The sequence below is a fragment of the Pezoporus occidentalis genome, unplaced genomic scaffold (genome assembly GCF_034315485.1).
Source record: "Pezoporus occidentalis ecotype Australia unplaced genomic scaffold, CSIRO_AGI_Poc_V1 ctg40, whole genome shotgun sequence".
In the NCBI taxonomy this organism is placed as follows: Eukaryota; Metazoa; Chordata; class Aves; order Psittaciformes; family Psittacidae; genus Pezoporus; species Pezoporus occidentalis.
Genome location: NW_026915725.1, coordinates 1,959,316 through 1,977,092, shown reverse-complemented (window position 1 = coordinate 1,977,092; position 17,777 = coordinate 1,959,316). Strand labels below are relative to the sequence as shown.

The 17,777-nt window shown below is 39.3% G+C and overlaps 1 protein-coding gene across 13 annotated transcripts in view; it reads left to right on the top strand.

Moving 5' to 3' along the window:
* Positions 1–17,777, top strand: part of KIAA1217 (KIAA1217 ortholog) — a 372,954-nt gene that overhangs the window by 130,487 nt on the left and 224,690 nt on the right. For 2 of the 13 annotated variants that reach the window (XM_062633601.1, XM_062633603.1), the window contains exon 1: positions 8,538–8,816. The exons of 5 other annotated variants lie outside the window; for them this stretch is intronic. In XM_062633601.1, coding sequence (XP_062489585.1) covers positions 8,597–8,816 — 220 coding nt within the window. In that variant the 5' untranslated portion in view covers positions 8,538–8,596. Of the gene's footprint in view, positions 1–8,529; positions 8,817–17,777 lie in introns of those variants that run through there. 6 more of the 13 variants (XM_062633616.1, XM_062633618.1, XM_062633600.1 and 3 more) reach the window with 6 other exon arrangements.

The following is a 17,777-nucleotide window of genomic DNA, read 5'->3' as shown; positions in this document are numbered from 1 at the left end:
GGCTTTTTAAGGGAGTAATGGTAAACTCAAATTACCTGAGCTGTCATATATAGCTATATAAACACAAATAAATTGAGTTGCAGAATTCTTTATTGTTGTTGTAACAAACATGTTAATCTCTCCAGAGTTGCTCAGACAGCAGCTGACTGTAGACAATTGGCTCAAATCTATGCAGTCAGCATTATGGGGCACTTGTTATGGTGCTGTAAGGACAGGAAGCGACAGAAGGGACTGGATTCAACATCACTCACTTCCAATTTTGACAGAGAACCTTGTGCATCATGTATGTTATACTGACTTAAGTAACACTGTGCAAAAGTGAAGCTTGCATGATGATACACATCTTAATGGGACTTACAGAAAAAAGACTTTTTTCTGTGGCGGTCAAAAATACATGCAAAAATACAGCTGTCACATTTTCTTGCTTTGTCTCTCCCCAAACACTGAAAAAGCACAAAAATCACAGAAAACCAATCAGAATAATTTCTTGAAATAGTCATTAATGTGTTTCTGAAAAAAATTGCATCTCACAAATAGACAAACACATTTTTGTTCTGCTGTTGGCTAAATCATCACTTTCAGAGCTGCCCAAGAAAAAGACACTGGACTGGTACTACACTCTTTCTGTGCTTGTTCTCAGTTTAGGTAGTGACTCTGGCTACTTATTTTTGCCTTTTTTTTTTTGTTTTAACAAAAAAGCCTCAAAATGAATTCTAGTCTGAGTTGTTATTGTAGTATCTGATTATAAAGAGTGTTTTGTATCTCCTTATTTGCCATCCTATTTCCATGGAGTTCTGGAGTATTTTCTTTACATTCAAGATCTGTGGCGGAAAAAACTGTGATAGTCTAGCAAAGAGTGCCAGAGCTATGGCTGCCCCAGACAGCTATTCCTTCTCACCACCGTCTTCAGAGAACAACCTTTATCTTCCCATTGTTCTCTCTTTTCTTTGCAATTTGGCTCCTCAGTAGGAAAGCATCAACTGCAGCACCCATTCAGCAGCGTTATTGATGGGACTTCACTGGATGAGAAATGGTTAAAATTCTTCATGTGGGATATGAGTGGATTTCCTTCACACCCAAAGGTTGCCCTCCTTTCAGTTACTTCTTTTATTTACTTTTTTTTTTTCATGTGATCATAGAATCATAGAATAGTTAGGGTTGGAAAGGACCTTAAGATCATCTAGTTTCAACCCCCCAGGGACACCTCCCACTAAACCATGTCACTCAAGGCTCTGTCCAACCTGGCCTTGACCCCTGCCAGGGATGGAGCATTCACAACTTCCCTGGGCAATCCATTCCAGTGCCTCACCACCCTTACAGTAAAGAACTTCTTCCTTATATCCAACCTAAACTTGCCCTAAGTTTTAACCTGTTACCCCTTGTCCTGTCACTACAGTCCCTAACGAAAAGTCCCTCCCCAGCATCCCTATAGGCCCCCTTCAGATACTGGAAGGCTGCTATGAGGTCTCCACACAGCCTTCTCTTCTCCAGGCTGAACAGCCCCAACCTTCTCAGCCTATCTTCATATGGGAGGTGCTCCAGTCCCCTGATCATCCTCATGGCTCTCCTCTGGATTTGCTCCAGCACTTCCATGTCCTTTTTATGTTGAGGACACCAGAACTGTACACAAGTGAGGTCTCGCGAGAGCAGAGTAGAGGGGCAGGATCACCTCCTTCGACCTGCTGGTCACGCTCCTTTTGATGCAGCCCAGGACACGGTTGCCTTTCTGGGCTGCAAGCACACACTGAAGCCGGCTCATGTTCATTTTCTCATTGACCAACACCCCCAAGTCCTTCTCTGCAGGGCTGCTCTGAATCTTTTCTCTGCCTGGGGTTGCTCCAACCCAGATGTAGGACTTCATGATGTAGGACTATCCTGATGTAGAACTCCAGGATAAAAGAGGAATATTGAATCATTGAAATTGGCTTGTCTGCCCATTGCCCATATGGGCAGGATTCTGTCAGTCAAGGACCGCATTTGTCTCCTGGTATATCCAGTCTATTCTTGCTTCCTGCCTATTTCCTCTTCATTCCAAGATTTCACTCAAACCATTGTATGAGCTGATTTTCTGTAATGTATATTTTATCTTCTGTAAAACTTTAAGCTCTCCATGTTGTATACAGTTAGATTGTTAGAGCTCTTTAAAAGGTTATTCTTCTATTAAGAGCTGGTCATTTGAAAAAGATGATGTAAAAACCTAGAGAAGGCTGCAGTGATGCTAAAACAATTTAGCAACCAACATTTTCTCCAGAGTAAAATGTCAGTGTAGTGTTTCGTGTTGTTTCTCTCCCTCTCCTTTTCATAGTGGCATTAAAGACTAAGCCAGACATAGTTTCACTTCAATAATTTCAGAAGGAATTTTGAAACTTGGACACTTTTTCATCAAAAAGCTACAGATGCTGCAAATTTTAAAAAATATATTTTGGGGTCCATTTTTAAAATGTTTACGAATCTAATGTGAAATAGCTGCAGATGTGAAAGGCAGTTTTCATATATTATATAACAAAGAAATAATAAGAGAAATGATCTGCTGTATTTTACCGCTAAGGGGAATTCCTTTAAGAACGTATTAATCCTAAATTCTCATTGGGTTTGATTAAAACACCGGCAGAAGTAGAACAACCTTGAACCAAGACTGTATAAATTCTGAACGACTTTGTACCAAGACTGTATAAATTCTACCTCTTTTAGTCATTACAGCCAACCAGTATAGCACTAAGAATATCCAAATCACAGAACAGTGGTAGTGTTTAGTAATAATTTACATATGGAACAAATCATTGTATTTTGTATTCTTCCATGAATGGTTGATTTACAGAAAAATGTAATGTAAAAAATGCATTTTTTTGCAGTATGAGTTGCATGGGCAGCTGTTCACAGCTGATTTCTCCTTCTGGAATTGCTTAGCGATTAACATCATCTCATCAGGATGATGTACTGAGCATGCCTTTACAGTTGGCACCAGTTGGAAATCTCAGCAACAATCTCAGCAAACAGTTCAGTGTTACTGGCTGTGTTTGCATGCAATGTTCCATTCCTTTGTTCTTCTACACCATCCCTCCATGGATAGATGTAGTTGCATGTGTGAAGGTATATTTAGGATCCTATAATTCTTCAGGTGGGGAAGGGAACCAAGTGCAGTCATCAAAAAAAAACCCCTGAGGACAGAGCACCACCAGATGAAGGACAGTAGTGCTATAACTATACCGCTTCAGAAAAACCGTAACCATGGTATAGTTCAATGTGGGTAAACACCTTATTAAGTAGGCCACGGACCTGTGGTCTCAGGCAAATTCCAGACTTCGAAGGTCTTGAATCAAAGCCAAATATAAGATGCAGAAATGAAAGGATAATAAAGAAAATTCATTCTGCCCTTATTGATGGTATTTCTGGTTTTGGGGCAGAATAAAGTGTTCAGATTCCACCGCTGTAAAGTCTTCTATCTTTAAGAAAGGTTTTGCTATGGTTTAATTTTCTAAAACTTGAAGAAAAGGAATTAAACTAGACCTGAAGGGTTTTTTTCTGATTTTGTCTTTTTTTTTAGTCTTGGAGCTGAGATTAAATTTTTATGGCTGAGTAGTAAATCTCTGGAACAGGGTTTCCTAAAGCAGAGACAACTCTGCTTTAATTATAGCATCTGCTAGGCAGCTATTATATTACAGCAGGACCCTTAACAGACTTTTCTTTTTAAGACCTTATTAAAGACTAACAGGACTTGCCATAATTACAGCTTGCTTTCTGTTGGGGGTTTTACCTGTCATTGAATGACTGACTAGTTTCCTTTTGCGTGGTCTATTTTCCAGGAAGAATGTTTTTAGGTTCGTGTGAAATGTTTTAAAATGGATCTCAATACATCAAACATGAAGCACCTTCGTTATTATGCAGCTATTTCAGAAATCATATATGGAAAAATAAAACACTGGCACATTGTTCTAAGAAAGCTTTAGCATCTGCAAAATTAACTTGTCACTAATTTTGCATGCTTCAGTTATGAGAAAATCTACCTCTCTGAAGCACTAAACTTTTTTTTTATCCCATTACATACCTATCTATGACTTGCATCTGAAATTGTTTCATCACTGATCTTGTTCTTTTGGTGCCTATACATTCATTTTTCATTTCATGCTGAAAATGTTATGCCATCTGGTTATGTGCTTAATTTTGTAAAGAGAAGACTTCATTAATTTACGATTTTAAGTCCTGCACCTGTAACTTCCATTTACTGGTGTAATTGTTTTTGCCTCTCAATAGTTTAGAAACAGTTTGCTGTAGTTGAAATATTTGTATATACGTGCCTTTCTCTCTTTAGATAGTTGCAAGCCAAAATGTGGGGGAGGGTTTGGTGAGTCTGAGAAAACACCCCATCCTAAACCATATGGCATCAGCTACCAATTTTTCCCGTCTCGCATGTGAAGGATCCTCTACCCTGCCCAGCTCTTTATGTGTAAATGTAAACTAGAACTTCATGGGTGCCCAAAAAAGGAAATTTCAAGCTTTGCAAATGCTTTGTTTGGATTAATAACATCTCCAGTCATGTTTCTTTTATCCCAGGGGGCACAAATGTTACTTAATAGTGGTATAATAACCTATCTAATATGCGGTGGTAAAAATGCCTTCTGTTAGCTAAATCTAAACAAATTCTTGTTGTCATATTTCAGCAGTAACTCATTTTCTAGGCAGGAAAGAGGAGTCTAGTTTTGAAACTAATAGAACATTGATTTAAACAGTGGAAAGTGTATGGCATTCTAAAAATATTACTTGTTTACATATATGTGATTCTTCAAAAGCATAGACTGCACTGTTGGTCTCTTAGTATTAACTTCTGCTGTGTGAGGCAGTGACAGAGTTTATTCACTGACCCAAAGCACTAGAAAACTTCCCACAGCACTTCACAAAACCTGACAAACAGAACTGCTTTTTTCTTAATGGTATGTTACATCAATATGATATCTCTACCTAGCTGAAGCTGGCTATCTGGAATCTAAGGGAAAAGGGGTTGTGTTTGTTTTGGGCTTTTGGTTTGTTGTTATTTTGTTTTATGGGTTTATTTTCAGCATTTCAGAAGAGTACCTTGGGGCTTCAGAAAGCCTGAAAGCTGATGAAAGACTTGCTGCCTGCGGAGCTTCATTAGGAACCTGTGGTGGAGGTGGCGGGTTGGCAGGGAGGGACCTGCTCTGCAGCTGGGCAAGGAGAGCCCAGGGCTTCTGGGGAGTTGGGGTGGGGAGAGGACCCCTGCAGTTGGGGTGCAGGAGATGGGGAGCTGACAGCAACCCTGGGCAGCGTGCTCTCATGCTGTTTCATCCCATGAGTCATCTACTCTATCTACATCCAGTCAGAAACACAATCGGCTAAGCAACCTGGGTGGGGTTTTTTGGGGTTCTTTTGAGAGGTTCAGTGCTCATAGCGGGAATCACCAGCTTCACATCTCAGAGCCTTTAACATAAACAAAGATGACATTTTGGGGAACACTGTGCCACAGAATACAAGAGGCTAAAAGGGAGTAGTGACCAGAAAGGAAGCAAATCCTCCCAGAAACAGCAATCAGGCATGGGATAGTTTAATTGCTGGGACTTTGGAGAAAAAAGGTTGGGCATCTGCTGTTGGACAGAGTTAAAGATAGTTAAGCTTCCAGATTATAAATACGCTCTGAGTATATTTGATAATACAGAACCACAGAAAAGATGGGGTGGGAAGGTGCTTCTGGAGACCACTTTGTCCAACCCCCAGCTCATGCAGGCTCAGCTACAACAGGCTGGTCGGGTCATGCCTGGTTGGGTATTGATTATCTCCAAGGATGGAAACTTCATGACCCCTCTGGTCAACCTATGCCAGTGTCTGACCACCTTCAACATGTAACAAATTTTACTTATGTTCTCTATGTTTCCTGTATTTCAATTTGTGCCCATTGCCTCTTGTCCTGTTGCTGGGCATCACTGAGAAGAACCTGGCTCTATACCTGTATATCTATATCCCCACATCAGATATTTATGCACATGGATAAGATGCCCCTGAGTCTTCTCTCCCCTCAGCACTCTCAGCCTCTACTCACATGACATGATGCCTTTAGGTACCTGGTTGCTATCCAGGCACCGAGATACTATTGAAAGTGGTTATCTTTGGAGTATTCTGGGAATTTCCCATGTTTGAGGAACATGTTTGACTCACCCCATGTTTGCATGGTTGTGTCTCTGTTGCAAGATAAAGAGCTTCTTTCTTGTCAAAAATGAATGTTGATCAGGATGTTGTTGCTGCCTCACAGTACAGAAGTATCGCACTGATACCCAAAGAGACAAGACTTAGGGCCCACGCCTTTCTTGTCAGAAGCAGATGGATAACGTCTCTCTTTTCGCCATCTCTTGTTGCTGTGTTGCTATAAGAGAGAGCCTTAGGAAAAACTTGAATCCATGATGTCCTTACTTTGCTTAGAAATTAAATTATTTTAAGTTTATGGGTAATGGTTCTGCCTGGTTAGATTCCTGCTTCACAGCTTGGGCTGCTCTTTCCAAGAGCACCCTGTGCTAAGGGTGCTCAGTCTGGGTGAACGTGCAATGTGCAGTAAACTCAGTAGGGTTTCTCTTTAGCAGTATTGAGTTGAAACTGAAACACCATTATTTATGTTGTCAGTCAGAGCTGAGTTTTATATCACAATTATCCTGCGTTTGGAAAAATTAGTATAGGTCTTTGTAGCATCGGAGGCATTATTGTCTCTGCTTAAAAACTCTTCTTAAGCACAGAGTATTTGTGTTTGCTAAAGAAATCACAGTGGAAGATCTTCAAACTAATTGTTTGCAAAACAGCCTGAGATCTTTAGAGGGAATGACAGTATACTTCTCAGGCTCAGTACAACTGAGCTGTCACATACCTATTAGCTTTCACTTTCTCTCTTCCTTCTTCAGTCATTCCTCACCCCAGTTACGTGGTTAACTCTCCATTCATCTTCTTGTTTCATTCTTGTTTCTATTCTCCATCTTCTTCTGCATGACCTGCTGTACCTGAGCACTGCTAATCAGCCCAGGGTTACTCTCCTGTCCATCAAAGTCCCTCCTTGAGAGCTGAAGTCTTCTCACTCACTTAAGAGTTCATGCTGTGTTGATAAAATAATATGCACAATATTATCACTATCATGGCAAAGCTTGCTGTACTTCACTAAATCTGTTCCATTCTCGGTGGGGCAACAAAGCAATAGGCAATATGCTTTATCGAGGAAGCATAAACAATTACCTCTTTAATGGGACTCTTGAAAAAAATATGGAAATAGCATGCAAAAATACTTTACTGCATTGCACAATTGCCATTTCAGAAAATGAGTGATGTCTGTAATAATTTAGACATGTTTTCCTGTCTTTTTGCTTGTTAAGCATTTCTCCTAAATAACTATTAGTACTTTAGCTCTGGTAATATTGATTTGCTTATGTTTGTTCTAGCTCTGAAATAAAAAGGTTATTCATATTCTGTTATTGATATAGCACAGTGGTTGCCTGGGATATTGAGGAATACATTTTAAAATTCAGCACGAAGATTTTCCTGTAACTGTAGCTGTGATGTTTTCTCTGGTTTACACCGTGTTTATTTGTTTCCTTAGGAGTTGTTTGCAAAATTATGGTGAATGGAATTTTCTTTTCATGTGACCAAACTGCATCTTGGCAGCACTCACAAGTGCAAAGTTGGCAGCACTCACAAGTGCAAAGTAGGCAGCCTTTGCCTAAGCATTTTCAAAGAAAAGCACCCAGGAACAGAAGTTTGAAATAATGTGGCCTGAGGTCAGGAATTTTTTCTTTGGAAAGTCAGTAAGGAATATGCTTATCTGCAGTGGGCAAGAAGCCAGGTTTTTTTAGGTGCATATGTGCCAGCGAAAGGGGAAAGTGTAATGAGCAATGTTCTTTACAGTGTCATTTCCTAAGCAATGCAAGTTAATAATAAAGGATTTGGGCTGTTTTTCAAAAAAGAGATGATATTCACTGTCAAACCATCATTTATTTTGGTGAATTAGAAAACACAATGGTAGGAGAATATGCATCATTTAATTCCAATTGAGCTCGCACCATGCTTAACTGAAAGATGAATGTATTCTTGACATCTGGCATTTACTGTATAGTACCGAAGCGGTGCAGGTTTGGTGGACAGTGAAGAAATTTGCTAAAACAAGAAGGTGTTTGTTTGAGAGAGAGGGCTGGGAGAGGAACGTGGGAAGGTCCCACATGCGGAGATAACCCCTCCTGGGTGGTTTTTCATGTTGTACCTGCGTAGGTGGGGCATTCCCCTTCTGCTCCGGTGCTGCTGAGTGCCTTGTCAGTGCATGCCAGGAGCTTGAGACAGTCTCTGGGAGAGCATCTGCCCCCCACAACACAGTTGGGGCTCAGCACCAGAGCAGAGTCATCTGTTTTATCCCAGCACACATTTACATTCCACAGGTCCAGGAAACTGTCTGCGTGGCCATCCAACGCCTGGTGTTTAAAACTGATCGGACTGGCAGTACAGCACTTCACATCCAGCTGCGCTGCACACACAAACTCCCCAGCCTCTGTGCTGGAAAGTGAGCTGGGAAGGATTTTTTTAGACATTGCTTTTGGAGCAGGTATATTCCTGCATAGGCAGAATGTCCAAACCCTCTCGCTTGGCTCGACCTGTGTCAGCTAACACAGCTCCTAAATCGCCTTTGTCTAGGAAAGAAGATTTTAACAGCCGATCACGAAAAATTAGGCTAGGTGAAAAGATTTTGAGAGCTGGCAGCGAAGGAAACCTGGTTAAACAGCATCAGCAAGAGCAGGTGGAAATCACAGAAGGGCTTGTGCCACGGAGGGCTCCTTTCCTGAAAGGTAACCAGTTATTTCATGCTGCAAAAGGAATAATCAAATGCATTTGCAATAACTGTCTTTTTAATAAACCCCAAACATCAATTGTTGTAGAATAGGGGGTGTGTATGTATGTGTGTATATGTGTGTGTGTATTGTTTCTAAATGACAGATTCTGGTACATAAAGCATTTGTTTTGAAAATAGAAAGACTCAAAACATTTTTGTTGTTCATTTGTGGCTGATTGCTGTATACAGGCTAAAAATGTTGAGCTGTCAAAGTGGTAAATCACAGTCTTTTACAGTCTATATGTGACCCTGTATAGTGAAGCTTTATTTGAAATGATAATTTGAAATTATTAGCAAGCATGAGAAAGATTAAATGACGTGAGAAAATAGGTATCAGTGCAGGCACAGAACCTCATTCAACCTTGCAAGTAAAACTCCTGTTCATGGGTCCTTAAAAGGCAGCTGTGAGTTGATTTCTTGTATAAAAACTAAACAGATCAAGTGTATTTGGAAAGGCTTATAAGCTTTCAGAATGCAAACAAATGTGGAGGATAATATAAGATTATGATCTACTTTCACTGATCTGTTGAGCAATGGGCTGCAGGAACATTACCATTGCCTCTTTTTAACTTAGTTTTTGTTACAGTAGTCCTTACAACTGCATTTAAAAGTAGCCACTTGATCTGCATGGTGAAAAATGAGGATAAGTTGCCATTCTATTTGGAAATAAAAGTAGTAGTATTCTAATTGAACTTTTAATAGGTTTTATATTTAAACATGAATGAGAAGCAGAATCCTTTCAATCTCAGATAGAAATTGCTACCCCTCTGTCCTAAATCCATAGGAAAAAGACGTGTAAATTGTAGATCTTTGTAACTTGAAACTGTGTATTTTCATTTCACACACATGGCATCCAAGGTCACAGTTTTTATTCCTGCCTGAATAAGGTTTAAAAGATTTTTTTTTTTCTCTGCAGTATGACTTTTATTATTTCACAAAGAAGGGAGAAGTGATGACACCTAATCTTACTCAGGGAGATGGATGATCTGTTTGTTTCTACAAAGGAAACTGGGTCTGAAGCACTTTATTAAAGGCAGAAGAGAGCAAATAGAAAAACTGGATGTGGGAGGGCTTAAACTTCTCAGCTCACTCACTGAATGTATTTAGGGACGTAATGTGGAAACTCATTTTTGATCTTGTGAAATACACAAGAAATTAAAACCTTTATTCTCACCCAAAAAAACCCCACAGATTTACAATTTTTCTACTCTGGTAACCAAGTATTTATTGATGCCATAGTAAATGATGTTTCCCAGTCAAGTTCTTAACATTTGAAAACATTCTCAGAAAGCCTTGTAACTGTTTTTTTCACCAAGTTAAGGGTTTTGAAGCAGTAGTTCATATTCTTTGTGTTCTTTCATTTATTTGGTGCCTTGAGTAAAAGAAGTTATGTAGGATTTACAGAATAGCAAGTGTGTCCTTTTAAGGGATGTGATCTTTATGCATCTCACCGGGGCCTGCTTTTACTCGTTTTATTTAAATGTTTTTGGGCTATACAATGCTTTGCAACTAAATGCAAGGGTTGCACTCACCACTTAGTGTTTTAGGTGAGATTTCTCTAAAAGAAAAACCTAGTGGCTGTCAGTAGAGCTGCAACCTGGCATGTGCTTTTAGTATTTATAGCATTACACTTACTGTTTTCTGGAGCATGAATTAATACCTGTTATGTGCTGGCTTTCTGCATTGGGATGATTTGTGTACCTTAGGCAGGATGTTACTGTGAGTTTTTTTTGCAAGGCATGTTGAAGACAAAATGTTAGTATTTTTGAAGGGATATGTGAGGGTGATGGAAATGCAGAATGTGTGGCTTTTCTCTGAAAATGGGACCAGATGGATGGCCCCCAGTGGAGTCCAAGTGCTGGCCAAAGTGATTTGGAAGATGCTTTGTGAGAAGCAGTTGAAGAGTTGGATTGTGAAAGGGCAGCAGATATGGCAGAAGGCAAAAGAAGCAGTGAAGGGTACAGGAGCTGCAGAGCAGTGCCCAGGGGCTGAGGTTAAATGTGAGCAGCAGCTGAAGGTGCTCATTCGGTCTTGAAAAGGAGAAAAGGGAAAAAGGGAAAGCAGGAGAGGTGCCAGAGGGCAGGTACCAGCTGAATGTGATAGCTGAAACAGGGAGCATAGTGAGGGGAGGCTGAGAGCTCCCATGGAAGAGGCCTGGGGACTGGAGGAGCTAAAAATGGCAAAGGAGGAATGGATTTTAGGAGCAAGTGTGTTAGAGGGACTTGAATGGGGAAGTGGGAGCATGAGGCTCTGTCAGGTGGGAAGCAGGGTCCTGAACAGCTTGATGTGGAAGGGAAGATCTGTTTGACCAGCCTTCATCTATTGTCATGCAGTATCACTGAAACCCCATAGCCCTGTGTGTCTGTGTTAAAATCCTGCTGTGTGCACAAGAGATCAACCTATGACTGCTGGACTAGTTCCTATTAGTGAGCTTTACATGTCTTCATGAACAACATGATGGCATTTCTGGTTTCTTTCAAATTATTTTAAATTAAAACCAAAGATATTACATGCATGAATGATGTCAACAGACAGTAATCCTGCAAAGCTCAGTGCTTAACAGATAGGGAATCCAAAATTGCAGTTACAGTTTTAATGGGACTGTAAAGCATGATGACTCATTTTAATTACTATTCTGTGTTGGGTTGTTTTTTTTTCTACAGGATTCCTGCCCTGCGTTGCGCATGGATGAGTTGTGCTTAACTGATAAGTTGGATTGTATGAGCAGGGGGGCAGCTTGTGGCAGAGAGAAAACTAGTATTTATAGGTAAAGCCATTAAAGGCCACAGGTATTTGACATTCTATGATTCTATGAACTTTTGCAGGGGAGTACTGGCTGTGTGGATGTGCTTTTTCGTTTAGTTTTTGGATGCGTAAGTCTGAGACAATGGGTTCTGATTTGCAGTGCTGTACACACAGAAGAGTAACTGCAATCAATGTCAGCTACGGTTTTATTGCATGAAGTACTCTATAATATAATATAAAGGACTCAAGAAGGTCATCTTGTATTTAACTGTTACCCTTCACCTGAATTTAATGACCATAATTTCTCTGGATGCTAGCTTCTCATTTTGCTAAAACGGGTAGAAGGGGTAGAATAAGATTCTTAGTTTATAGGGACTGGTGTGAGAACGGCATTTCACAAATATTTACCTACTTTAATACAGTAATGAGGACTACTGAGGCACAGGCTGCAAAATTTGTTGCTTGGTCTTCAGACCAAGGCCTGACATGCATGTGGTATGTAAACCCTATGTCCACATCCAGAATAGTTAAGATGAAGCGTTTGGCTCCATGTGTGTGAAAAGAGCCCTCTTCATTTTGTGCAGAGAACAAGGGAATGACCTTCATCAAGGATGGGGGATGCGCAGGTAGGGAAAGACTCAGCGCATGTGCACGTGGGGTGAGACAGTCTCAGTTTTGGCATTTACCATCTGCAAAGTGGCTATCTTTGCAAAGTCAACATCATTTCTGGATTTGCTGGTTTGAAAAAAATGGAGATAGGTAAACCTTTCATTTTCATTCTCTCTTTCAAGACTGAATCACTTAAAATATGATTTTTTTACCTCTGGGATGTGTTACTGATAGAAGAACTTTATGAATTTCTGTCACCCATACTTTCCTCCAAGAAAAGCAGAGAATATACTAATGACTGCCTTTTCAATTTCCTTTCTCTGTCCCATTTTATTGAGTTTTGATATTTGCTTTATTTGGCTTCACATCGTTTCACTTTGTTTTATTTTTCACTCTGTTTTTTTCCATTAGATTTTCCTCGCTGGTTTCTCCTCTGCACTTTACTTTGCAGACTATGGTAATTGGAATGCAAGGCCAATACCTTTGTACTAAATTCTTGGTCTCATGTTCAGTTGGATCCAAAACTAGACAAAACCTGTTTCTCCCATCCCTCGTTATTAGATAGGGGCCAAAGGACTTTAGGGATATAGTGGGATTCATATCTATGGCCTTTTCATGCAAAACAAGCAATAAAAGCACCACAGAAAGTGGAATTAATTATATTTCCCCCATTTTATTTTTATGACAAACTCCAGCTTAACAATGACTATAATCCATCAGTGTATTACTAATTATCTCCAAGCTTGTTATGGTTTTTAAATAAAGAGCTATTGAATCATGGGCAAAGTTTGGAAACTATTCTTTTTGGCATTCAAATAATAGCTATGGAATGTTTAAGGCCAAGAACTTCATCTGTCAGGAACTTCAATTTCACAGCATTTCCTGACAGAGATATACCTACAAATACAGAACACATGTAAGATTACTGGTTAGTCTTCCAAGGAAGTCCATTATTAAAAGAACAGCAAAGCAAAGAATATTCGTATTTAGCCTACGGTATTTTTGTTTCCTCCGAAACTGTTTAATATTCATCAAGACACAGAACATGGATCTTACAAGTACTTGTATATGTAAGTGTTCATTATCTCACAAATTTAATGCTAGTTGTCTTCTTTACTGCCAGTATATATTTTTATTGGTTTTGCTTTTAAAATGCTGAGTTTTTACTGTGACTGCAAAATAAAAAAAAAGATAAATAAATAAAAATTGTCAATTTCTGCTGTCTTGTGGAATAGTCTGAAAAACTATAATGAAACTAAGGTTGGTAACAAATATGTTCGTCCTAATATGGTTAACTCTTCAAAATTTTAAGCTTGAGACATAAATTTGCAAATCAGTAAGGAATGTATGATTTCATTTTAGTATATTAGTATTAGAAATGAAGAAATAACATGGACCATTAGACATCAAAATGCAAAAGAGATCTATAGAAAAACTTTTCAAGATGGAAAAGAACATTATTAAAATAACTTGGAATTTATAGTTGCAGTGTGGAAACAGGGATGAGACAATAGACATTCTTTCATTGCCTGTGTGCGTTTATTCCTGTAGCGGTTGATGTATGACCTCACCTGGAGGATGAATAGGGTAACCGAACATGCTTCCTTCCAATTAAGATTATGCAGTATATAAACTGGAGTTATGGTTATTGAAAACTGAATGTCTGGACATTTGTTTAGGTAAGGAATGGTAGGCCAACTTCTGTTCTTATTTGCTGTGAGATCATGACTCAGACCCAAGCATGAAGTATACATTAGCTTTTTTTAAGCATGATTTCCTGCAAAAATTGGTCATGTCAAAACACCCTGGCAGGCTGTCTTTCATCAGTAACCTTTTTACCCATTATCTGAATTTGTGCAATTACGATGGAGAGGTAAGCGTCTCAAAAATACTGCATTTCTATGATATACAGTATGCACTGTATGCTGTATAGGATACTCTGTTCTGTACCTGTCAAATGGTACATGCCTATATTTTTCTATAATTTTGTGGAAAATTGCTGGCTGGATGGAGAAGGAAGACCTGATTAATATCATATTCAGTGAAAAGCTGCAGTGTGTGCTCAACTCTTCTTAAACATCAGAGGGTTCACGTGTGGGTAAGACCTCATGAAAGCCATACCCCAGGGACAAGCTCGGGTTGTAGTTCACAGCTCAGACAATTCACCAGAGAGGCAAATTCAAAGTGTGGAAGAGATTGCGTGAATTCTGATGGGAACTTTTTCACACTGAATGCATGCTGCACCCAAAGTATAATTCAGTTTACAAAGTCAGCAGTCAATCACAGGAAAAAAAAAGATGTATTGGAAACCAAGTTACAGTAGTTGCACTGCTTGCAGAACTATTTTTCAATTGGAAAAGTATACCCACTTTGAAGTCTCTTCCTTTGGGACCTGGCAGGATTGGAAAGAAAGAACTATGCATTGCCTTGGGAAGCTCAGGCTCTTCCATTTCTTATACTATAAGGTCTAATAATAGGGAGGGGAAAAAACCTCCACCAGTTCTTCCTCCCCAACTCAAAAAAGCTTAAATCATCTAGATGAGGGGATTTTGAAAAGGCCACTATTTTGGGGGAAATTAGGTATAATTTTTTTGAAGACTGATTTTTTCTTTATATTATGTCTCCCTGAAATCAGTCAGAGGTTTTCAAGTTTAGAATAAATTAAGGAAATGAACAGCTGACACTTAAATATTCCTCATTAATAAATCCTTGTTCTATAACATAACTTACCAATGTCACTTTGTCATACGTAGAATGTAAGAATGTATTTCATATAGAGTATGTAACTTTTTATGTATATGCAAAATTATAGTGGTTTGACAGTATAGTGCAATACCTAAGTGCCTCATATGAATTGGAACCATAGTATTTTGGTGTTAGAGGTTTCAGCAGATGCCAGTCAAACAGTACCGTGTAAATCTGGACTAACTTTGCAAAATTTGGATGAGAAAGCTCAGAAATATTAGTCCTACTGTAACAACCCCATCAAGTCCAGTTGTTTCTGCAAAACAATTCTTTTCTGTCCAAAACTGACCCTGTAAATATGACGTGTATAACTTTTGAGTGTCCTGTTATCAAAAGAGGAGCTAGAGTTTGGAGTTGAATTTTTCAGATTTATGCCTTTATTTAATGTTGTGGATATTCTAGTAGAGTAAAATGATACTTCATAAATTCAATTTTACTAAGTTTATTTGTATGATAACAATACAGGAATTGTTCTACAGTTAAGACATTATTGTATGGAAGTGGAAAGAACATCATGCAAATTTGGTAAAAAGAAATAGCAATGGCTATGTATTTATTATCGCTTGTATCTGATATGCTTCTGTATTTCTTCTTTTTTGGTAGATGAACTGTAGTATTCTAGTCTGAAAGTCAGCTCCTATCTTCTGTTGTTACTCTTGCCCACTGGTTAAGTGATGAGACCAAAAGAACTTTATTTAATCCAAATTTCCAGCATTATTTGAAGTCCTTTTGCATGGTTTTGAAAAGAGTCTTTGGTTTAGGGTGCTTATGGTATGGTGGGATTACCCAAGCAGCTCCACAGCAGTGGATGGCTGTTAGAAACTGGTATCAGGCAGGGTCAGAACTTTTCAGCTCAGCTTCTCTGGGAGGCACGAATTGTCTTTCAGTCAAAGCATTGTTTGAAACAGTTTTCTTTGTATGATCTTTCCCAGAATTTGGATTCTGAGGAATCTTAGTGGACTCAGAAGTCTTGGTGAAAGCAGGCCTCGATATCCGTACACAAACAGTGATGCTGATGGAAGCGTCAATACACTGAGCTCCTGAAGAGTCCACTCCTGTTGCCCTCTGGAGTCTCTCAGGTTAGCTCATGTCTCTTCTGAAACAGGATTTTCAGATGGTATTCCAGGGCTGAGTGCAGTGAAAGGTTTATATTAAATTTCTTGCAGACAAATATTTGTAAATCCTAGTGAAAGTACGTTGTTTTGCACCATGGCATGGTAATGTTTTAAGCTTCTGATTAACTCCTAGAGCCATTTTTGCTGGTAATCATCTTTTAAGTCTTCTAGGCATTTAGAGGGTTTCTCCCTGCCCTTGAAAGATGATCATCCTAGCTGATCTTAATTCCTAAATCCCCTCATGTATTTGAAGGGCAGACACAACATTGGCCCTTTTCAAATCTTCCGGTATTTCACCCATTATGAGTGAATTCAGATAAATACTAAGAACACAGATATTTTCATCAGTTAGCTCTTGGAGTGCCCTAGGAAAAGATTCATGAGATCCAGCACCTTGTCTCATTTCATTCTTTCTCTATTTAGATTTTGTTGCTGTCATTAATTACAAAAGATGCATGGTCACAGCTGATCCTATTAGTGAAGTCTGTCTGATATGAGAAAGACATTCAAAATTCTGCTTCCCCCATGCCATTTGTTAAAAACTATCTTTTGCTATTGAGTAATGGATCCATCTTTTCTTTGCTTTTCCCCTGACTACTAAGGCATTTATGCAATAAGGAAGTCACCCAGGCCTGGTGCTCATTTTAAGCAAAGGGAGAAGAGTTAGGGAGCAGTCATGATTTCACATTATTTTCTCTCTCTGAAAAAAAAAATGGAGCAGTTATTAATGCTGCTTAAAAAAAAGGAAAAAAAAAAGAAAAAAGGCAAAGCTGCAAATACATGAAAAATCAAAACATCTGGAATGCACAGGGTATTAATACAGAGATATCTAAGTACAGGCAAAGTTGTACTATTAGTGAGGAGCATGTGTTTTATGATAGCCACCTCCTGCTGACATAGGCTGTGCTTCTGCCCTGGTTTAGATAGCATCTATCTTGAGCCTGATACTTTGAGTTTGTGAACAGGACAATGTCTTTGCTGCAGTTTGGACATATGAGGGGCTTCCTGGGGAGTGAAAACCTTGGAGAAAGACATCCTCAGCCTTCTGACTTCCAAAATTCAGATTCATCTGAAGTATTGAGATGTGCGATAGATTCAATTCAGTTGTTTGATGTCAAACGTTTTTGCACCTTTTGTTGGAAGACACAGGAAAGTGGGTTTAGCCAGAGAAGAGGTAGCTGCAGCCCTTGCTGTGTGAGGTGCAGGCACTGCCTGGCTAACATGCAAGCTTCAGAAAGAGCTGTCCTCCCTGGCTGCATCTTGGCCATAACCCTACAGACCCTGAGCTGGCAGTTAGGACATGAAACATGCATTGCCTCCTTTTGACACTGCAGATTTCTCTTTTGGATATTGTGTTCTGCCTAGCTCGAGATGCTCCCTCTGTCCCATTACATATGGTTGCCTGTGTCCAGTGATTAGGACCTGTCTCTCTTTCAAATCTCAATTTCATTAGGTTAGAGGATAAATACCAAGCATTGCACTGGTGTGGGTGATCAAACAGCACCTAAAGGGGTTAAAATTAATCCAGCAGTTTGAGACCAAAGTCTACCTCTCCTAAAGATGTTTCCAACACAACAAGCCCTATGCTGCTCTATCAGTTATTATTTAGTGACACAGATTTCTCAATGAAGCCATGAGGGCATGATATGTGACCTCATCCACATGCTGGCTGTTCTAGACAGTGTTAAAATCATGCATTTGGT